The sequence below is a fragment of the Glossina fuscipes genome, unplaced genomic scaffold, assembly GCF_014805625.2.
Source record: "Glossina fuscipes isolate IAEA_lab_2018 unplaced genomic scaffold, Yale_Gfus_2 3, whole genome shotgun sequence".
NCBI lineage: Eukaryota > Metazoa > Arthropoda > Insecta > Diptera > Glossinidae > Glossina > Glossina fuscipes.
This window is the reverse complement of record NW_023998417.1, coordinates 12,699,872-12,723,108: the sequence shown is the minus strand read 5'-3', so window position 1 is coordinate 12,723,108 and position 23,237 is coordinate 12,699,872. Positions and strand designations below refer to the sequence as shown.

Sequence of the window (23,237 nt, the reverse complement as noted above, 5' to 3'; positions counted from 1 at the left end):
AAAGCAATTATTGTAAAATAATAAAAATCTTGCAGACAAAGATCTCGCAATAACTTTTACATTAAAGAATTTGATAGAACGTTTTAGGAAAATTACATGAGGACCATACCATGTATTCCAACTTTTCGGATATTTAAATAAAAAAAAAGAAATGTCCTACATTCTCAACTAATAGAATAGTGGAAAGACTAAGTGAACGGAGTAGTTGTCATCAAATTATATGAATTAAAACTGTTGAGATGAATGTTTTAACATTAAACCAGTAGAGCACTAAAAACACCAGAAAGACTTAAAGAATCGATTTTAATTTCTTCTCCATCCCAAATTAACTATGGATCTGGTTTCTTCTACTTGTGATGGTTTCCGAAAAGTCAAGACCGACTGGCTAATGGCATGGCCATCTAATCATAAAGTTGCAGTTGTATGTTTATAAACTGTCAATAACCAGAAAAATTACTATCTATTCAATGAGAAAGGTGCCCTTGTGAGAAAGTCACTTTACGTCCTTAAAGATTTATCTATGATTGTGAAATGAAGTAAATAAAATAGTACGAGATTCGATTTCTAATAATTCCTGAGATTTTTTAAAAAATATTATTTGTAAATTTAAAAAAATGATTTCTCATAGATTGATTTTATTTTTGTTTTTGCGTAGCATTCAAATTTTCTAAGACATTTGCGCCCATATCGCTAAAATGCGATTTGGCACTTAGGAAATCGTCTTCGGATTTTGGCCTTTCGATAGTTACTGTTAGTGTTTGCGGCGTTTGCAGTTTTTCTTTAACGGGCGATTGTAGTAAAATTTCTACAAATTCCTCGCCTTTTGTGTCACACTCAGGTAATTCTGTATCACAATCTATCTCGATATCGACCAATTGAAAGTCGATAGCAAGCAGGAAACGAGCAATCATTATTAATAGAGCGCAAGTCCATAGCACCAAAGCCATAATATAACTAATACGAAAAATATTTAAGTAGACATCATGAGAGAATACATGATCCCGTATAAATGGGCGTAACACCGACATAGCATCACCACAGCTATAAGAAATTCGAATAGTCATTATAGTTTGCTTAACATTTCTCAATAGGATCACAATAATTAAGCGTAACACACCTGATCGTTTCGGCTTTATTGAGATTGTCTATTAATTCGCGGCAGAATGCCTTTAAAAGTCCATTAGCTAAGATTATATAGGCTACGTTGGTAACGACCATTAGTGCAAACACTACAATTGACGGCATAACGATAAGCCAAGGTTTCGGTAAACCCCTAAAAGAAACAGCACTTAACAAACCAATCTTTAGCATTCACAAGTTCACGATTTACTAACCATTGCTTTTTAACGCCCGATTGAAATACAAAACACATTACCGTCCAAACAATCGCTATAATTTCCGATAGGAATGGAAAGCTATAAATAAATTGCACCGTAACATTACGGAACCATTCAGTGCGATGCACATCAATGGACACTAAAATGAACAATTAATTTTAAATTCATCAATAGGTCGCATCGAAAATACTTGCTTTGCTTCAGGAATTTGCAATCGCCTTCCGATTTGAAAGCAAACTTTGAATTATTTCTCAAATCCTTTGTGCTTCGATGATAGTCGTCCTTATTAGTGGCAGTGGACATGTCTGTGTTATCGGTTTCTTCGCTATTCAAACTATTATGAAATGTTTGTTTCACTTTATAAAATTTTCCATTTGTACGAGTAACTGAAATTTAAAATCGTTTATTTTTAACTAGAACTATTCTATTATATTTCAACCATCGATTACCGGCGAAACTCTCTTTAGACATTATTAACAAATCCGCTTTTATGCCATCATCGCACGAAGACATTCTGGTATCGTTGATTATTCGTTTGAGATCGCGTTGCAATAGATTCATTTCGTATTCATTAAGTTGATTAAAATCGCGTTCGCGAAATGCTAACTTGAAACCTATGAAACCGTTATAGAAATCGCCAGATAATATATGCATCGTGAGACTCCATACAATGGAAGTTATAGCCAAAATTATCATAAGGGAAATAACCGCGTCTAAAATTGAGATAAAAACAATCCAATTATAAAAAACATTCAACCCTTACTCTCCTTGTGTGCATACTGCAAAATATATACATCTAATCGCATATTCAATCTCCTCACTTATGTGGACTATCTATTTATTTTTTTTTGGACCAAGCTGTGACAACGTTTTAATTACCCTAACCAATACTATGTCCGGATGCCAAGAAGAAGTGCAAGTTCTCTAAAGGTATTCCATACACTCCTTAGTCGATTTATTAATTAACCATCAATGAATTCAGATTCACAATAGGTTATTATGGGTACATTTTAAAACACTGATGCCTTGTATTGGATTCTAATTGCAATAACTGCCGAACATGCTTGGCATGTTGTATTGTGGACGCCACACCTGAAAATTTTATTTGAAATTATTAATGACCAGAATTTAGGAAACTCGTCAAGTTCTATGACTTTAACAGTGTTAACAAATGCAAGTATGCAAAATCAATTGTCTACAATCCATGGCAATGTCGTGTTTCGAAATAATTACTTATTCAGTAATTGCACTTATTACTAGGACGCTATGACGTCCATGACGTTCTATGATCATTTTATTGTTTTTTGATTCGTATCGATTGAACTGACAGATGAACCTTGAACTCATGTCAATGATAGAATTTCGACATGTAATAGATTGTGCGGGCCCCACCACTTGCTTCGCTCCACAGATGTCGCTCTGAAAAATTTTTCAGTTACTTGGAATTTTGAAAAAAAAAAGTAATCGCTCCACAGGTAAGAAATTTAAGAAATTTAAATCAGCAGAAATAGAAAGGAAATAAGAACGTAATAGAAGAAGAAACGTTTGAATTGCTCCTTTGATTAAATTTATATTTTCCAATACTAGTTAGTTAAGAAGCAGTTTTATCTCACTGCTCGTAACAGTATAACTTTTCTGTACAAACTTTATTTAATTAGCAGATAGTGAAGCGATATATGGAAACGCAGTTCATCGTTAAGCATTTAATTGGAAAATCAAAATAATCGCATTTGTTTGTTCATCTATTTTACTTATTTACACATGAAATTTAGCTGAAATAAATTAATAGCCGAGAACTCAATTGACTCTGAGAAGTGAGTTTTGTGCTAATTATTGTTAAAAACTAATATAAAATATATAAAGAAAAATAAAGAATATGAAGATAGCGAAAGTATGTAAAGAATAAAATCCATGTATAAATAAATAAATGAAAGAAACAAAAAATGCATGTACACATCTAGCGCGGAGGCACACACACAACCGGTACAGACCCGAGTTGTGAATGAACCCCCAAGCCTTCGCAAACATGTAATGGTAACAATGGTAACAATGGTAGGCAACCGATAAGAGTAAACAAATTCAATTCACTTTCGAATGATATTGAGATGTTACGATTACAAGCTTATTACAAAGGGATTTAAACAATCCGATATTGACATTAAGTAATAGATATAATTTAGATTTTTGCAAAAGGGCTCTGATCGGATTGAAAAGCGATTCGTGACACACTAAAATTTATCTTATCAAGCAATGTCAACGAATTGATAGTAACACTTGCTCACTTGGTTAGGAAGGAAGCACCAAGAATAAATCTACATTTTTCAAATGACATTAAGGCTAACGGACGCAATCTAAAGCTAGCGCCGGGCTAACTTTACTTAAAGAGAGCTCAATGAGCAGAGACATTTTTTTTCTCTTCTGTAAAGCATTTCGATGTCGTAAGGCCACTGTCTCTGAAGCAGCTTATATTCAAATCGCTTCATCGAATAATTGTTTAAGAAATATTTAACAAATAAATCGTAGTAATTGAATTGAACATGAGAGTGTACCAAGTCTATTGTTCCGTTTGTAACATGAAAAAGAAACTAAATAACTGACTGACGAAAACGTGCAACGCGTAATGGCTATCGATGATAGCAAACAAGTTAAATGTAAGAGCAAATCATCATATGAAGCATTACAAATTAAAAATTAATTTAAATATGACGTCAGCAAGTGCGCTTACTAAATAGTGATGACATTTATTTATTTATTTTTTATCTCATTTAATAAGGCCTTAATGATCTACTATGGAGATGAGAGAAAAGGAAAGTATAAAGCGAAGTGGATGACTGAAGCTTAAAAAAAGTCAAAAATTTCTCAGAGACAAAGATAAATAAGAAAAATTTTTTAATTGCTTGCATAAAACATTAAATGCACAACATTTGGTGTCATATACAAAAGCAATTGATGAAGTAATTGTATTTAATATGCAATAATAACCGGGGACGCATGTGGAGGTTCCTTTACATATTGGATTCAGTGTTCAAGTTTTCAAATTAAACCTACAGGAATGTCGTGCATTTCGCATGGATGCGTTCAGCAATGTCGTCTTAACATACATTTTTAGACCAAAAGGGTAAATGTCAAGCGTCAAAGAAGCGGTCCAAGAATGGCAATTACTTTTTATTCAACAAACACTGCACAGACGCGGCTACACTCAAGAAATACACGCGCAGAAAGCTCTTTGGAGACTGACGGACGATAGAAACTTTCTTACCCACGGTCCCCTTTGGCCCATAATTTTGTGTCTCAAAATGAAGATTTGTACATTTGGGAGTTACGGAGATGACTCACTTACAGTACAGTAAGCGTCTTCTAAACCATCTCCGCGCTTATATATTCACTTCGGTTTAATGTTCTTTAGAAGTACTGGACAGAACGGCTGACGGTTAAAAACTGTGTGTGAACTTGTACTTGCTCAAGTGTCTCTTTTCGGATGCCGAAGTTAGTTTTTTTTTTTACGTAAACACGTATTGATATGTAGCATATATATATATATATATGTAAACATGAAGTGCGAAAAATGCGTTTCGTTTTTCGCAGAAGGAAGGAAAGGAAAGAAGTAAAGAAAAAATACATTGGATTTTTATGAATTATTGGCGCACTTATAAAATAACTTGAAAGAGTTACAAAGTTAATAAAACGAGAATGAAGAGGAGAAGGAAAAGGAAGCGAAATTTCTCATGTTATTCGTACTCTGCCTTTCTCTTTTGTACACATCGAAACTTGTTTTCAATGACTTCATTTCAACACTTCTTTGCATATATAAACACTTAGGAAATTGAACACAATCTGCCCTAATGACCTCAAAGGATTAGAACGGCAAAGTGCAGAATATATCAAGAGTACAAATTGCGGCATATTTGCATGTATAATGAGGGGATAAAAAAAAACTTCACTTCTGTCAAAACATTCGTATAGACCATGTTCGTGTTCTTTTTTTTTATTGTCGATAAATAATTTCGTTAATTACATGTACATACTATTTTTAGTAATAGGCAGTGGTAATGGTGATGCATTTTACGCTTTTTTTTTTTCGCCATTTCTTTCAGGCCAGACAACATCAATTCAATTATCTTGAATTTACCGACTTTTTTACGACAAAGACCATCTACTGTGACTGGCTTACGCTCTCACGAAAGTTGCATAATGAAGATATGAATTATTGAAAGATAGAAAGACCTTTAATCTCTGAGGTAATTTGAAATGAGAAAATCTTCGTAAAAGCACAAGCACAAGTTTCTTAAAATTGAAAACTTTATTTACACATCGTAAGCCGCGTCTGATCTCTCATCAGAAGCACTCGTTAATCGAATACAATATGCGATTTAATCGAAAGATCTATCCTGATGAAAGGAGTTACTTGCAATTATAAAGCCTCTAATTAACTTGATTACTATCAATACCTTCTGTCGGTCCAAACCACTCCAGTCCAGTTTACAAAAATTGACAACAGAATTTTCAAAATTTCAAATGTTCCAGTCAATTGCGATGATTTCCGGCATAATAAGAGTGGACAGACAGATCGAGAGATGGATGTTGATATAAAATTACGTACTCGTTGACGATGTTATGAATATGTAATGACGAAACACGTTTGCGCTCTTCCTTCTGGCGATGATATAAATATGATATAAAAAAACCCCATTTAAATAGAAACGCGACCTTAGGCTAGCAAAACCTATTTCGTCGGACAAAAGAAAAACAAAAGATCTAAAGAAAATCCTATACGTATTTTATAAATGAACGTCCACTTCCCGTGCAAGGCTTCTTTCGACATTAATCTTATACCGTGCACCGTGCATACCAGAACAAAAAGTTTTTTTCATAATTACATATGCACACACACACACACACATCCATAAAGAATACGTACACTCGTACAATTGCAAATTCTGTTGGGCTTCCTTGCTAAGCATTTGAAATCCTTTATAAGAATTTACATTTTTCATGGCGATTTAGTCCATAAGAAATTAATTCCAACCAATCAGCCAACTGATTCGTATAAGACGACGCATACATTAACAGTAACAATTGTATCCATTTTAATTAAATCCAACCAACTGAAGTGGATATTTTCGCATTACAGAGCCTTGCTTTTCACATAAATTAATTTAATTAAATTTTTTAAGAAGATTTCCCTTTTTTCTTTTCACTTATTTTACAAATACAATTTTAATTTTATTAATTTAATGTTCTCATCGGCGATTAATTTCTATAAATATTACATTTTTTATATATATTCTTTTATGTATATATATTTATATATATGTATATATATATATAAATTATGGACTCTTCAAGACGTTAACAGTTTAAGCAATCATTGAAAACTGAACTCTCCTTACAAGCCAGACGGAACTATTGAAATTTGTAAATTGGCGCTCTCGTTTTCCACATACACACAAACATGCTTTTGTGCTCCTCAAGCGAGAGTATGTTAACTTTTTTAACTCACTTGCGATACATATTAAAGCATCTGAGATTAAGAAACGCAACAATATAAAGGAGTTCTCATTAATAAGCAGGACAAGGATTGCGGCCTTGCATGCAATGAATTTTCAGGGGTCAATTTTAAAAGCGGATAGACATGTCTCTAGAAAATTGAAGATTTAATGGAAATAAAATAAAAATCGTCCCGAAAAAAAAAAATATATATATATATATATATGTATATGATGATAGCTTTTCAAAAATTCGACACAAGCCCGACATAGTCTCGTCATCTTTTCTATTTTACTATGTGATTGAACTATTTTCGTTATAGTAAAGGTGATGGCGTCAGCTTTAGAATGAAACTGAAAACACAGAAATTTTATGAAAACAATACATATCGAGGTGGGTCTTACACACGCGAAGACTTCATTCAAGGGAAATGTGTTGCTTGTTGTATTCCAGCTGAATATGAAATGTAAGAAACTATTGTGTGCAATGTAATGGTGTATTAAAGTTTGTATCATACATACACAGATGCAGAGATATTTTTTTTTTAAAGCATATTTACAAGTTATTACGTATTAGTTTCATTGAACAACGTTACGTAGACAAAGTGACTAGGAAAGGCAAGCAAAACAATCTGCATACGCTTGTGTATGTTTAAATGCAAAAAAGGAACTAGGTTATCCTGTCTGCATGTTTTATTATCCCCTTGTGTCTTCATAGTTGGTGCCAAGTATATGCGTTCACAACATAACTAATACATGCATATAAAATGCACTGCCGATCACTACTTAAGTAAGTAAGTAGTTGTGGTTCGCTAGTTCGTTTTATTTTATAACATTTTCTAAGGCGAATATGCGAGACTCGCGCGACCAATGCAGATATTCTTTTTTCAATATCCCTGACAACTATCCAAATATGTGTACGATAGAAAACAGTCGGTAGGTGTACCAAAAGATCAACCAAACAAAAGATATCTCTTACATCGTTGTAGCTATTGTGTTTGTTAATAAAAACATTCAAAAGCATTCAATATTAATACGAACGTTATTGATATTATGTTAAAATCTACAGTGAACCCAATGCGGTAACGAAAAACACCCCCAAACAGATATGCACGTTACTAAAACTTTGTTCAGAAAAAGAAAAAAGCGTGTTAAAGTTTAATGAAACGTTGCGACCTTGATGAGAACGTATATAATAAATTAGAAAATATAATCCACTTTGAACTGCTCCTTAATTTTTCCCAAAATTTTTCCTTTATATAGATCAATAGTGCGAGCCTTAGGCATTGTGTAAAAATTTGAACACGCCATAGGAAGCGCCATTAGTTTCAAAAGATTATTAAAAAAAAAAAAAAATTAAATCTGAATAAATCATCATCAACAACTTACCCCTTGTGAAATTTCGGTCATAAATTTAGCAGAACTAAGTTTTGACGGTTCGACGATTCCTTCCTTGGATCCATTCTAATTGTTGCCTAAGAATTTCAACCAATGCAAGCGCCTTTAGTCGTAGGGCTTCTCAGGTCCCACTATAACCTATAAACAAACAAATACATCAAATCAACAATTATTCAGGTTAAGGAAGAACAAAAATAAAAATGAGATAGATAAGTCGAAACGAATATATTCGAATTAAATTGTAGGCAATAAAGAAAAAAAAAAATTTGTGGCAAAATTTGTTTTAAGAAATAAACTCAATAGTACTGCAAGCGTAACGTGCTATGGAATGATAGACAATTCAACATTTGCAACATAGCATACGTAACACTCGTAAATAACTGTATAGCAAAGACGCCAAAAAATCCAATAACACTAGTGATGTCCGTAAGTGGGTAGCAATAGTTATGGTTTTTCGAACCCCCGATGCACTGTCACCGAATCTGGCGAACTTAATTGCCTGTAATGGATGCAAAAAAAAAAAAAATATGAACATTCGACTGTTTTCTGCTAATGGCTTATTATATAATTTTCAACTTACTTAGTGTAAGATGTGGAGAAAATAGGACGGAATTGCTCCCTATTTTACTTTTACTTGATATTTTCATGAAACATGAAATATATATTATTTGCGTCAATATATATTTCAATTGTTTTTAATACCTCATGTTAATGTTAAACACACGAGCAAGAAGAAGAATGAAATTTAAAAGTTTATTGTTAATATATTTTACGTTTCAAAAAAAAAAAAAAAAAAATCAATAATCACTTCAAGGAATTTCAATACAATAAATAGGAAAGAATTTGTAATCAAAGGTTTAGTTCGTTAATTTGAAAGCCATAAGTGTAAGTAAGTAAGAGAGTCATTTTTCAAAAGCTTAACGATGGATGATGACGTGTTCCCTTTTGTTATGTTTTTATTTCAATCGTCTAATGTACAGGAAAACATTTTTATAAATTCTTATAAGAAAATGAAATTATTTGTAAAGTACTTTCACAAGCGCCATTAACTGTTGCATTGCGATTCTATGAAGAGAAACTATTTAATGCATAATAAAACTGATGATTTAACTTACATTCTAATACTATGATGTATGCGTAGGGTGATGGATATATGTTTGTTTGTTTGTTGTTAGAACGCAAGTCATTAGAATATTTGGTTGAAATAAATAAGAATGTTTTCAAAAACGATGCTCGTAAAAGAACAGTTCAAAATAGATGTGGACGTATAGTGTTACCTTTATGTTAATACAATATAAAATATAAATATATGTAGATATATATATATATATTAATAATTTCACTCTTATGTAGAACATAAACTTAGCATAAATTTTGTGCTGTTTTTTTTTTTAAATGTATAAATACGACTTCTTTCCTTCCTAGTTTTTCTTTTCTTTTTTTTTTTTTTTTTTTTTAAAGTATGATTATCAAATAAAACAAATGAAAACAAAACAAACTTCAAGTTAAGGGAAATAAATAACTATAAGATAACATATAAGATTAACTACAACGGATAATAATTATAATAATAAGTTAAGTTAAGCAAAATAGAATTGTTTGCAAAAACAAATGTCACAATACTTGATTTTTTAGCGGAAGAAGATGAGGAGAAAAACGAAAAAAAAAAAAAACGTTATAATAAAAAATGCTAGCATTTAAAATGCGCTTCGTTGATTTTGCTTCAATTGATTGATTATTATGAAATGCGCATCTTTTGGCTCTACCTATATCTTGCCTCACTCGCTCATTTACAACGTAAGAGGAATGAATATTAATGTTAAGGTCGCACGTAATACTTATGTTTGATAATCTCTAGTTGTAACGAACTGGTAGTTCGTTTAAACTTCTGATCACTTTCTTAATTAGAAAAAGCTAAATATTATTTAAATTTGCGCAAAGGCAATGTTGGACTTTCCGGCGGTGTCGTATGATGAGTTGTCGAATGTAAAGGATTGCGTTTAGTACCAGCTTTGAAGGTTGAGCCCAACTTTCGACCACCTCTCGGTGATGATGACATTGCGTGAGCAGCTTCCATTGCCGCTGTGGTTGAGGCCGATGCCGATGGCGCCAAACCATGCGATATTTCTTTCACATTTGCCGAATCAATAGTAGCTTGTATCCAACCTGCAATCCATAATTATTGATTTAACCCAAACTATTATTACCCATATATCTATAGAAAACAATTTATCCACCTTTCACCGAAGAACGTTGATGTGAATCAATTAACGCAGCTGCTAAGGGCGCATTATTGCCACTATCCCTTAACGTAGCATAAGCTGATACTGGCATGGGATTGTAAATACGGTTTGCAAAATCCTCGAATGTTGTACTTTCCTTATATCGTGAAGAAACGCTATCTAACGAACGGTTACGTTCTTCATAACTAAAATATTCATAGAATACATCATAAGACGAATATAAAAACTAAAATAATTTAGAGAACGTACTATTGCTGGTAGAGTGGTAAAGCAGCTCGTTTAGCACGACTAGCATTGATGGCAGTGGCCCTTATTAGCTCAGCTAAGCAAGCTCCGCTCACCACGCTCTCATTAGCTAATGGACCGAACCAAGGAACCTCAGCCTTGCGATTAACGGTCACGCGAAAGAGACCGTTCTTTAAGGGATACACTACAATCAGAACATCACAGAACTCTGTTGGCAATATATCACGTCTGTAGTCTCGATTATGCTCACTCCATACAATATGAACTTCGTCGTTACCCAAATGTCGCGTTTTCAGCAATATGGCCTCGGAAGAATCTGAAGGCATGCGAGTAGCAACATGATAAATAACTTCGAGAAATGGCGTAGCAAAGTACGGAGCAGTGGCACCGCAGCCCTGACGTGGTAAACCGCCCAAGAAACCATTATGTGTCTCTAAATCAATTTCCCAACCGAGAGCCGATACAAACATCTCGTACATCATGCTGCCGCTGGCATTTCGTAATATACTATTCTTATCTTCTTGGCCAGAAGCCACATAAATAACAGCCATTTTATGGGTCTCTCGACATTTTTGCAAATCTACATTGCGCAATTCCCGCAACAGTTTTTCAGTGCGATGCAAGAGATGTGTTCGGGACCGTCGTTCCCATCCGGCCAGACCTAAATGGGAGAAAAGCAGCCGACAATATTGAAACGGTATCTCGTTACGTCCGTTAAAACTAGAGTTGTGATAAGATTCAAATGAATTGTGAGACATTGGTTCTTGCACCGAATGCAAAGAGCGAGCATCGTGTGGCACCCCAAGAGAAGAAGTATTACTATTAGCCGGAGCTTGTTGGAGAGCTAGGTGATTAAGATTGGCAACAAATTCCAGTTCTGTAGCTCGTTGATTTAATATAACCGATATGGCGCGAGCTTCGGCATTACTTCCTAGAGGACTAGGCCCAGGAGCATTCAGAAGCGTCACCGGATAAGGTAAGCATTCAGGACTAGTGTGACCAATATATGCCAAAAGCTGCAGTAAAAACCATGAAATTTATTAAAAAATAACATTGAACCAGATTGAATTCGTTCGAACTCACATCATCTAGTTGATCTAAATCGGGAGCCATATCCTTAGCTAATGGCAGCTCTCCGGCGGGTCGATGTCGTAACGTATGCCTCGGTGCTAACATTTCTACGCTTTGCATAGACGTCATTAATGAGTCCATTGGTTGTACCAGCTGTAAACGTTGCAAATGTGCTGGACTAAATGCTGCGGGGTCCAGAGCCGAGGGCGGAAGATCGTCCGATTTGCAAAATTCTTTCTTTGGTTCACTATAGAGAATTGAGGCGTCCCAACAGGCCTTGCCATTAAGATCCCGCAAAAGTACGCGAACTTGCTTCTCAGCTGTAACCAAACCAGCGGTTACCCCACCGCCAGGTAGTTTAAGAGTTGGCAATTCAATAAAGCTAGCTACCAATCCAGGGTTCAACATAAACAATTGAACATTTTGAGCATGTAAAACCGAATGAAGTTCTACGGAATCCCTTCGTAATTCTACACTATTGCAATTATTCAGATTGTTAACAGGGGATCCATTAAGTGTATTGACATCGTCTTGTTCCTCCACTAGCGAACTCAAACGAGCCGCCCCAATTCCCATGGGAAAATGGCCCAAGTGCGTCACAAGATGCATGACAACTGCTTTGGCACAAAGACGTATTGCTGAAATGCATGCTTGTATTGTCTCAGAAGTTTGATAATTGGCTTCGGGTAATTTGCCATCTTCTTGCAGATCATCACTAGCAATATTCATGTCAAAATCATCGTCCGCTGTCAATTTTACTCTTTCGTGTCGCGGTCCTCCGGCACCAATCTGCAGCAGAACTCTAAGAACCATAAGGATTAAAGTTTCACCATTTTCGTTTAGTGATTCCAACATAATTGTCATTGGTAAAGCCATACAATATTCCCCGAGACAAAGTATTAAAGCAGTTAGTACAACCTTGTCAGCGTCTTTGGGATTTGTGACATTTTGTATTTCTAAGGCCCTACAAATCGCCATGATTATTAAATGCGGTAATCGCTCTATAGCAGCCAACTGTTGACCTCTTTGTGAACACAATTTCAATGAGTCGATAGCAACCATAGCAATTGTTCGATGTTTAAACTGCAAAGCTTGCAAGAGAACTTGAAGAGCTTCTTTGATGCGTGGATTGAAACAGCGGTTATGACATGTTTCGTCTTTAAGTTGTATGCCCTTCGGGATAGGAATTGCTTGCTGAAATCCAGAATTATTGTCATCGCAAGTAGGCTGCGATAATTTTAATAAAATCCATTGAGCCAACTGCGCCAAAGCAATGCAACGAGCTCTGGCCGACGGTTCTCTCCGAGCGCAACGGAGAACTATATTAAGAATGTGGTCTTGCAAATCGGCACATTCCATAAGTTCAAATACTTGTGGAGATGGCTGCAACAAAGGTCTAGGTAATAGAGTTGAAGGATAAGACAACAATGTACCCAATAATGCCGCTACTTCAGCTCTAGGTGTTGCGCGATTGGCTTCTAAGGAAGTAAGCAATATCGCCGAAGCATGTACGATATCCAATAGCAATAATGTATGACCTGGCAGCAATAAACTAAGGAAACGTGGGCCCTCTAGATGTTTCAAAGCTGCATAAATCATTTCCCTCTCCTCGCCTGTTAGAACGCGATGCAAAGCAAAATAGAATACTGGTAGTTGCTGCATATTAGTTGCCGCACCATTTATTGCTAGCGTGCAGAGAAGTTGTATTGCCCACAGCTTACCCCGCTTAAAGCTTTTGTCCAAAGTTAAGGCGCCATAACACCATGGTGCTACTAAACCTATAGGCGGTATCAAATTTGGTGGAGGAGGTGTACTTTGATTGTCTGTTGAAACTCCTTGATTGTTTCTAATGCGTATTAAATTAAGCGTCATGTCAAGTAAATGCTTAAACACTTGAGCATGCAGTTCTGGTTTGGGTATGCGATTGATATCGCCCAAAGAACCAAGCATACGTTTCCACATTATCGCTGTGGAGTCTGGTAACCAACCAGTTGCTGTGCCGCCTAAGATAATAGAACGCCGCTCTGTATTGAAACTTCCGGAATTGCCTTCGCTTTCCCCCAGACTACCGCCACTATCCACAGCCAAAACATCTATTTGTATATGAGCATCTTTCATAGAACTACCTTCGATCCCGCTACTAGCTGTGGGTGAAGGGCTGCGCGAACCTTCATCAGCACTTTCGGTGACACCATCTACGTCGTCAATATCGCGCTCATCTTCTGCATTCGTTGCGCGTCGAATCCTACGTCTTTTGCTCGTTCTCTTCAAAGTTGTTAAGGAATCCAAGGACATAGCCTTGCGTATGTCCGCTGATTGCGCCGTCATATTCAAATCAACATGTTCAAATTCTTCCTTGCCACTTAAAGACTGAGCTAGAATTGCGTTTAATGAATGCTCTACACTTGACGGTAAAATTGGTGCGTTGTTAGAAGAGTTTTGACTCTTGTGTTTTTGATGTTTGCGGCGCATACGCGAAGTACGAGCTACTGACGCCAAACTTCCCTCACTATAGCTCCGATTCAATGAGAGAACGGGCGTCGTAGGATACCCAGCAGTAGCCGACGAATAACGCTGATATGCTCCGCTTCTGCTTAAGGCCGTCTTATGATTATTACTGTTAACAGACACAGTGCCTTCCACAATACCACCTGTGCTTTGCGAAATTTCTTCCGAACGGCTACCACTAAAGTTTCGTTCCACTTGAATATGTTCTTTTGCTTCTCTTTCCTTGCCTATTATTCCGTTGCTTGAAGATGTTTGCTGCCAAACTCCCATACGTCGGCGTTTACCTTTACTCTCCGCCAAACGGTCCAAAGGCAAATCTTGTAGATTCAACGAATACACATAACGCGAGAAGACTCTGGTCAACGTTTGAATAGTTTTGTCCCATTCAATGATAAGTTCATCGCGATAGGTTAACGAAGTCAAAACAGCTAGGAATTTATCCCACAATTGTACATTGACGGGAACATTGGTGTGAGCTCGTATCCACGTTACAATGAGCGTTTGAAAAATGGCCTGACCTAAAATGCCGCCTAAACTAGAATTTTTTGAAGCTGTTGGTGGATGTTGATGCAAAACAACCGAAGTCACTTGAAGTAGTACCAGCAGCAGCTGTTCCCAAGTTTTCGGTTCCATGGGCGTATTCATAACCATTGTTCGATAAACATTTAGAACTTTTTTGCAAACCTCAGTTTGCTCATGCAGAGGCGTTGAACGATAATCCCTAGATTTTGTGGGAAAGTATATGTTAAGATTACTTGTGTTCACCAGAAACACATTGGCCGCATTTGTAACAAAAGTCTGAAGAATATTTTGAAGGCCAGCACGTACTAACAAATTCTCTCTGGACATAGCGCCTGCGTAAGAAGCTGTGCGTAAACGCAAAGTGCTGCGAGGTGTACCGCCGGCATTACTGTGACTATAATTTTGCTGTTGTTGTTGCTGCTGCTGCTGATTTGTCGTAGCTAAATTGTTCTCTGGCTCTAGTAAAAAAGGCGGTGGCGTATTTCCAGTCATCCAATCGCGGTAAACAGCGATAACTGTACGGATAGCATCAATTTGAGCCCGGGTAGTAAAATTTAAAAGAAATCCTTGTCGATAAACTTCGTGTATGAAATTAACATTTTCACGAGTAGCGTAAAGAACGTCTCTGACGATTAAACCCTGCTGATAGGCATGCAAACGTATATGATCAGCTGCCTCGGCTATATGAACGTTATCCAAACGATGTTGCAATAGACGTTCATGCGTGAACCGCGAAAGCCAATTGATCAAAACGACCGTGCAAGAAGCCATGACTTCTTCTTTCTTGTGAATAGAACGCATAGTTGGTAACTCTACACGTGGCTCATAAACCGACATAGTGAAATCAAAATTAGGACAAAATACTGGAAGAAAGATTTCCTTAAAACGTTGCAATAAGAAAGCAAAGGCCTTGTGATCTTTTTGGGAATGATTGTCGCGCCATTTGAGGCAAGCAATCGTCTGAACCATACTATTTAACAGTATTTCTAGACCGTCACGTGGATCGGGTGGCGTCGATTTCTCATTCGATGAAGGTGGCAACAGAGCTATTAATTCAGCATTTTGTACGGGATGTGAATAAGTATCGTGGAAAACGGATGTCATGCCGCCCTCCACTTTCATATTGGGATGATTAAGAAAGTCGCCAGCATTAAATTCAACGTCGGGACCTGTAATACCTTTTTGAGGTACTATAAGGCCAGGAATTAAGTCGCCGTACATATTATGAACATAGGAGGGAGCATTCTCTCCCAAGGCTTGATACCAAAGAAGAAAGTAACTGGAAATAAAGAAAGTCAGACAATTACGTTACAAAAATAGAACGACTTGATAACTAACCGCACGCCTTCTTTGCGTAATTTAGGAGAATTTCCCAAATGCAGTAATTTACCCATAATACGACTAAGTGAATGACATTGCCAGCGTCGAGCCAGGAGCTCTGGCAACAAACATAAAATCTTCTCCAGCAGCCACAATGAACCGTCCAACTCTTCGCGGTGAGCTTTATGAACTATTATCAAGATCAAGATCAAGTGAAGAGCGCATAAATGAAAATTGCAATTATTTGATCTTTAAAATCTATAGATATGTGAAATTTTGAATGAAAGCAGATCTGGGAAATTTTGTTCCAAATGCATCAAAAGTTGATGAATTCATGCTTTGTATGGCAACAAAAATTCCTTGGATCCTCTTAACTTTATATATATATGTGCCTTAATCTATTATAATGCGAATGAAAATCAAAAACGCAAATGAATGCAAAAATTTAGATGAAATGAACACTTTAAAAGCCCAACAATTTTGCGATTTATAAAAGCGATGGGATTAATGAAATGAAGAAAAATTAAACAGGTTCAACTTACCGATATGAAACGGAAGTTCTGTCATGTGTTTATTCGAATTTGTAATTGAAGTTTGGCAGTAGTAGTGGTAGTGATATTGGTAATAGTAATAGTAATAGTAGTAATAGTAGTAGTAGCAGTGGTAGTAGTAGTACATGGTAGTGTGTGGTAGGACAACATATTTTCAGTTAACGATTTTGTTTTTGGTAATTGCAGGTTAAACAATAACGATTAGACATATATGGAAAGGGAAGAGATAAGGATTTACACATTAGAGAAAATGAAAAAGGAGGATATAATAGAAAGTACAAAACACCATATAAGATCAAAATTCAATAAAAATATATACATAAATATCATACATATAGCAAGTAAAAACATAGTAGATGGCCACGGCCGACTATTATATACCCAAAATCACTTTGCTTAATATCATAACGTCTTATCTTTATTCATGTAGCGACCTTTCAAACTAAGGCAATACATGGGAAGCAGCCAAAAAGGCGGTGCGATCCTACCCGTTCCCAATAGCATTTGTCCTTGAACTACATCGAAATATCTCAAAAATTGCACACTGTAGGTCGAATAAAAGAAAATAAGATAATGGCACGGACAGACAAACTCAGCATAATAAAAAATAAATCTACCTCAAGCCCTTTTGGGTATTGTATACATCCCAATAAAGTATGCTTTGTAGTACATGTGATCTAAGCTATAAAAATCGAATACATAAATGGTTCCCGCAAAGTTTCCTAATTGTGGACATATCTGTGCATCGTTTGAAATCAATTTCAGATTACAGCCTTTTATGTAGTTACAATGAATATTTGTTGTCATAGATTATTGCATCACATATGCTCAAATGGATTTGTTGCAAGTTTTGTGGATCATAAATAATATTCAACTGATGCGGCCAATTTTCTTGATTTCGAAAAATACAATAACAAACCGTGAATAGACCGTCTATTGAATGGACATTGCACAAAGGGCCCATAGTTTTTTGCAAACCCAAAGTGAGGGCTCCTAAGATCTTCTGATTATCTAAACGGTATTACAGAATTTGCATATCTCACCATTACCCTCTTACGCGGTGGGTATCGCGATATGAAATCAATTAATATGTTATATAAATATACACAAGAGATTCTTTTAAATAATAAAGTGAACATGGACATATCAACTGTTTAGGTAAATATTGCCAAGATTTGACATATACGCGGGTGATTAAAAAAGTGAGCTAAAGCTACAATTCAAACAAATAAATAAATTAACAAGTTCGTTCGCATTTTCACGCTTCAAAGCAATCCACATAAATTTGTGAACTATTAGGCTCTTTGTTCCTTTTAAAAAGAGTGCAGTTTGAACTTTTTGCAAATATTCAAATATCTCGACAGAATAGCTTATACCATTTTCATATTCACCAGCGTATATATATATATATATATGTGTGCGCGGTATAAAGATTTGTAGTTAACTCTAGGTACATCAGTTGACGAAATTCATATTTTTTAAATTAATATGTAAGATTTAGCCAAATTATCTGCTTACCTTTTTGTTTGAGATTGGCTTCGGCCTGTATGAACGTGTCGTAGAGTATAAAATAGACATGACTGTAATTCGTTTCGAATAGTGACTTCGCCTCTTCATGATCAACATTATCTACAAACAAAAATTAAAAATAATTTGAAAATAAATATCGGTTTAAGGAAACATTTATACTTGACAAAAAAAAGAAAAATAAAATCTTCTGTTTGGCTAATATCGTTCCGTTCGTAAAGCTTCATGTTGTAGGACTTCGGGTCCTCGCGTTCACTTTACCTTTCGTTCTACGATTTACCGCGGGTACGTACTCTGACCAATTTCATTTCTGCCACCAGGAGAGTGTTAATAATACGTACCAGACCGACAGACGGACATGGCTTAGTTTAGAATTTCAGGCTGATCAAGAACATATATACGTTGTAAGGTCGCTGAGGCTTCCTTTTGGATGCTGCAAGCATTGTGTCATGGAAATTGGGATACACATGCTGGAGTGGTGGGCGTAACAAATATATTTATTTTATAAAATGCGGAACGTGTTCAAATATGATTTTTGAAAAATGCCAAGAATCATTTGAAACAAGAGTAAACAGAAAATCGAGCTATATTTTCCCCGTAACTGTGTTTTCTTCCCGTCTATCCCTTTCCACCTCAAAAATGGTAGACAGGTTTGCGTATTATTAATTAAGATTCTTAATTTGACTTCAGAAAGTAACTGCCCCATCAAGAAGTAAAACTTTTGGAGTATAAAATGACTTTTCCGCAACCAGAATAGACTTGGATTCGCCCCCCTGAGCTTTATCAGTGTGACTTTTGAGAAAACTAATTGCTTAATATTAATCACAAGCCATTTGGTTAGATTTACAAAGCAAACGGCAAACAGGAATAGGAAAATATATTTCGAATCTATTGGTAAAAGAGGTTACATTAACATTTGACCCGAAGGGGCCACATAACGAATAGATGAGAAACGATATTCTTCAGTATTCAACTCTGCCAAAGCCTCAGAAAAGTTTCAGACGCGAGCAGTTGCCATCACATGGTCCACTTGCACCTCATACTGGATAAATGAGAAGAATGCATGACAATGTACGCAGGGTACTATTCCTGCAGTAATCAAATTGAAGGAAGGAACCATGCTACCAACTCTTGAAGCAACTTCTTGAAGCATAAGATGGGAATTTCGCAAGCTTTCAAAACAGATCTGGAGAAGATGCTGAATTAAATACTTATTAAAGACTCGATTAAAAATGTTATTTTATATCTTCTTCAAAATACTATAAAGTAGAATTCATTTAGCGAATTGTGCTTAAGAAACCTTTGCCAATTACGCTGTGGACCGTTGATTTCACATTTAGTTTAATCATTTCGCAATAACATGGGATCCGATTGTATTTATTGACAGGCTCATAAGCGAACGTCAGCAAATCAGATAAGTAAATAAATTTTATCGAACGGTTTTGGTAGTGTGTTAAAAAGACTAGTTGCGCCTAAAACTAACAAACGAGCTGTGTAGATATATATATATATATATATATATATATATTCCAACGTAATTATTGAAAGATAACACATTCATGTATTAAAGACAAACAAAAAATAATTGCTCTATTAACCCAATTGCCTTAAACATGTTGTATAGGATATGTATCTGTATGTATATATGATTTGCTTTTAACAGTTTAACTTTTAATTTAATTGGAAACGATTGAAAAATAGAAGGAAAAACTAAACCGCTGATAAAAACCGTATAACAATCATGTAAAACATTGGTTAAAAAATAAAACACAGAAAAATAATGCAAAGCAATAATTAAAGCTGTCTGCGTAGATTAAATCATCTGCTAAGCAAAAACTTTCTTTCAGAAAAATGGTAATTTCCCGTTAGGATTACGTCAATCCAAAATATTAATTAGACTGTCTATACCTAGATATATGAAGTTATCTAATGTGGAAAAAATGCAGCGATTTGAGATTTCATTGGCCGTTAAATGCGAATGCGTCAACCATAACCAAGAAAATTATTGTTTTATTATAAATTTTACATTATTGCGGTGGATCCTTCGCCGCAGTTGAATGATTCAGAGTCAAGTTTACTGTAAAATTAAGTAACAAAGCATTAAACGCCCATGTCTAAACTGAAAAGCAATCATTTCTTATTTATTTATAAATATTTAACAAAGTTCATAAATTAGCGAGACTCAAACCATTAAGCATGAACGCGAATAATTTCATAATATTAGATTGTTGGAAACGTTATAACATTCTACGCTTCTCATATATCGATATTAGGAGAGAATATTCAGAAATATTGTGTTTTATTGTTCAATATAAACTTTACGAAATTAGATTTCGAATACATGAAGTAAATGAAATGTTATTGTGGAAAGGCTCGCTCCTTTGCTCTCTATTCCTTTCAATATTTAAGATTTCGTATTCATAATGTAACGAATGAAAATATCGAAATTTAATATGTCTTTTTTTTTATTAATGCTTTGAAGCAATGTAGTAGCTCTTATGATTTTGTGGGACTTCAGAAGCTGCGTCAACTTAAAAATAGCATAAACATGATTTGCTTGTACGTTTGCCAGCCTAGAAAGTGTTTAACATCTTGACGGTATTTATTTCTAATACACGTCGTAATTTTCTCGATAACCTAATAAAGTTCATGTCTTTGCAAGCAACAGTTACGACCAAACAGGTTTTAAGCACTACACATATAGAAGACCAACAGATAGAAATAGATAAGTAATGGCCAATAACATGTTAACACCGGGCAATGGGAAAAAGAAGAGTACACGAACATATTATTAAAATAAAAAAGGCAATCGATTGTGTGAAGAAATGCAAAGTCAAAGCAAAAATTATTGAACATCATTCTGTTATAGAACTCCTCAGTGAAGTCGTCAGTAAATTTTTAGATATAATAGATAGAATCGCATACTTTGTCTCTAAGGCTATTTTGCATTAATAAAAATGAGAGAATATTTAGAAAATATCAATTTCAGTTTCTCTCTCCATCGTAATGGTAAAAACGTTGAATAATTATTAATCATCTGTCTTAATGCATTTGAATTGAAACTTCCTGCTTCCAATGGGCGACTAATGTGCTTTGCCTTGCTGGTCTTTTTCTCTTTCTCTTACGTGGATTGCGATGATATTTTCGCTGCTGGATGGTGTATTTTTGAAACGTGCAAAAAATACAAAAATATTTGCATAAGTAATTAAGAAATTCTGTGGAAATTTATACAGAAAACAAGCAAACACAGCACGGTAGTTTAGGGCGAATTTTGAATACCCAACACTTTATAACAACCGTTAATAACAAACATAAGTAGCTATGAAGACGCACAAACACATTCGCATTTGTCATACTTCTTTAGTATACAGAGCAAATTTTCGTGGGAAAGTTAGCCAAAGTTAGAAAACTTTGACCAAGTACTACTGCCAAGCCTGCAGATCGAAAAGCAGAGAAAGAAACCGTAAGGTCATTCATACACATACAAATGCTTAATACGTGGATATAGTTATGAACAGAAAATAATATATTTTTAGACTTTCGTCTAACGCAAAAAAAACTGGAAAGCACTAAACGAAAAGCTTAAGCGAAAGAAATTAGCAAACAATGAATGTATTTATTCGTATAAAGATGGAATAAAAGGAATTTTTTGAATTCCGTCATTTCCATCCAACTGTATGAGCAAATCGGGAATCAACGATAGAGTTGTAAAGAGTGCATACAAGTAGAATGCATTGACGATATTTAGCACCAATTACTTCCAACAACGGCTATCACATCACAAACGCCTATACTCTTATAGAAATGTAGTTAGCGCAACACAAAGCAGCCAACACTCAAAGCCAACAACTATTTTTTTTTAGTTTCTGGTTCAATTAAGTACTACTGGCCATTGTTGTCGATTTACCCACCCACTCGTAAATACATTATTCAATACATAATAACGATTTCAGAATTTTATAAAAATTAAAACACTTCATTACCCAATATAGTGCGTAAATGACGCAAACGTGATGCCGAATCCTTTTTATAATCTTGCAATTTCGCTGTAGATTTCTTAACATCCGCATGCGATTTTTTTGTAAACATTTTGTTGTATTTTATATTTCACTTTTATGCATTAATTCACACTTTCGCCAAAACCATTATATCTCATTCTACATTTTCTCTTAACGAAAGTGCCTTTGATTTGTTCTGTTTATTTAAATATATCAAGGGTCTTTCTTCGTCCCATATGTTTTAAATCGTTTATGTTTTTTTTTTATTTGTTTATTTTTTCTTTTTTTACCAGTAAGGCACCCTTGTGATGACGAATACCCCGCGACAGGTGTGTGCACCAACTTTTCTACTGCGCTTACGGATCTCCACAATCGTATTGTAATGTTATTCTTTTTGTTGTGACTATGAATCTGGCAGAAATTTTGTTTTTTGTTTCTTCTGTTTTTCTCTTATTCCGTTTGCTCACATTCACCTTAGTGGTTATGTTTTTTTCTGCTTTTTCTTTTTCCCACACTCTTTTTTTTTCTGCAACCAAATCTTTTCACTTCCATAAAATTATTTTGCCCGATTATTTCGCAATTTAACTGCCGTTTTTAAGAGAACTTTTTTATACCACACTAACTTTCTTACTTAAACTATTAATTTCTATAAAATTCATTAATTTTTTTTAGATTTTCATTGGAGAAAAATCATTGTAAAACTGCAATTCCAAGCGTTAATTAAAAGCAAATATCGAACGTAAATTAAATGGCAAATACCGTATATTCACAGCGTGTTAGGATATTGCCAGCGCAAAAAATAAATAATGTTTCAATTCAATTTTTCTTATGTTTCTCAAAAAAGCCACTCAATGGACATCGTGGAATAGCCTGAGAAAAAAAATTTAAATTTTTACAATTGTTGCTGCACATGTTTACTTCCAGATTTCACAACTTGTGAATATGAAGAAGAAAAACAAAACATATTGTGTTTTTTGTTTGGGAAATACGAACAAAAGATAGATAGAACTGCATAGGACAAAGGATCAAA

At 35.1% G+C, this 23,237-nt stretch overlaps 3 protein-coding genes across 5 annotated transcripts in view; all 3 read right to left on the bottom strand.

Moving 5' to 3' along the window:
• LOC119634334 (RYamide receptor) overlaps positions 1–8,340 on the bottom strand; it is a 121,568-nt gene extending 113,228 nt beyond the window's left edge. For both annotated transcript variants that reach the window (XM_038028412.1, XM_038028415.1), the window contains exon 1: positions 8,213–8,340. The gene's annotated coding sequence lies outside the window, so the exon portion shown is untranslated. The remainder of the gene's footprint in view (positions 1–8,212) is intronic.
• LOC119634338 lies at positions 229–6,541 on the bottom strand. The gene is made up of 6 exons (XM_038028420.1): positions 6,256–6,541; positions 1,787–2,050; positions 1,532–1,723; positions 1,335–1,476; positions 1,118–1,273; positions 229–1,041 (listed from the first exon to the last, which is right to left on the bottom strand). Exons 1-6 carry the CDS (start codon positions 6,329–6,331, stop codon positions 636–638), a joined length of 1,236 nt encoding a protein of 411 aa, XP_037884348.1. The 5' UTR covers positions 6,332–6,541; the 3' UTR covers positions 229–635.
• A 1,347-nt stretch (positions 8,341–9,687) lies between the features above and the next one.
• LOC119634333 (probable Rho GTPase-activating protein CG5521) lies at positions 9,688–22,946 on the bottom strand. Of its 2 annotated transcripts, XM_038028409.1 has the most exons (8): positions 22,193–22,946; positions 18,201–18,311; positions 16,674–16,691; positions 16,150–16,321; positions 11,794–16,090; positions 10,714–11,726; positions 10,459–10,649; positions 9,688–10,387 (listed from the first exon to the last, which is right to left on the bottom strand). In XM_038028409.1, exons 1-8 carry the CDS (start codon positions 22,296–22,298, stop codon positions 10,143–10,145), a joined length of 6,153 nt encoding a protein of 2,050 aa, XP_037884337.1. In that variant the 5' UTR covers positions 22,299–22,946; the 3' UTR covers positions 9,688–10,142. The 2 variants fall into 2 exon arrangements, with proteins under 2 accessions (XP_037884337.1, XP_037884338.1); XM_038028410.1 differs by lacking the exon at positions 16,674–16,691.
• Positions 22,947–23,237: the final 291 nt, after the last annotated feature.

Coding starts and splice junctions, on each gene's coding strand:
- LOC119634338 (XM_038028420.1), bottom strand. CDS start 6,331: ATGAAAAATGTAAATTCTTATAAAGGATTTCAAATGCTTAGCAAGGAA. Junction 1,274..1,334: donor TCGGGCGTTAAAAAGCAATG/GTTAGTAAATCG, acceptor TGTTTCTTTTAG/GGGTTTACCGAAACCTTGGC. Junction 1,042..1,117: donor AATAAAGCCGAAACGATCAG/GTGTGTTACGCT, acceptor AATTTCTTATAG/CTGTGGTGATGCTATGTCGG.
- LOC119634333 (XM_038028409.1), bottom strand. CDS start 22,298: ATGTTTACAAAAAAATCGCATGCGGATGTTAAGAAATCTACAGCGAAA. Junction 10,650..10,713: donor TTACCACTCTACCAGCAATA/GTACGTTCTCTA, acceptor TGAATATTTTAG/TTATGAAGAACGTAACCGTT. Junction 10,388..10,458: donor TCAACGTTCTTCGGTGAAAG/GTGGATAAATTG, acceptor TATGGATTGCAG/GTTGGATACAAGCTACTATT.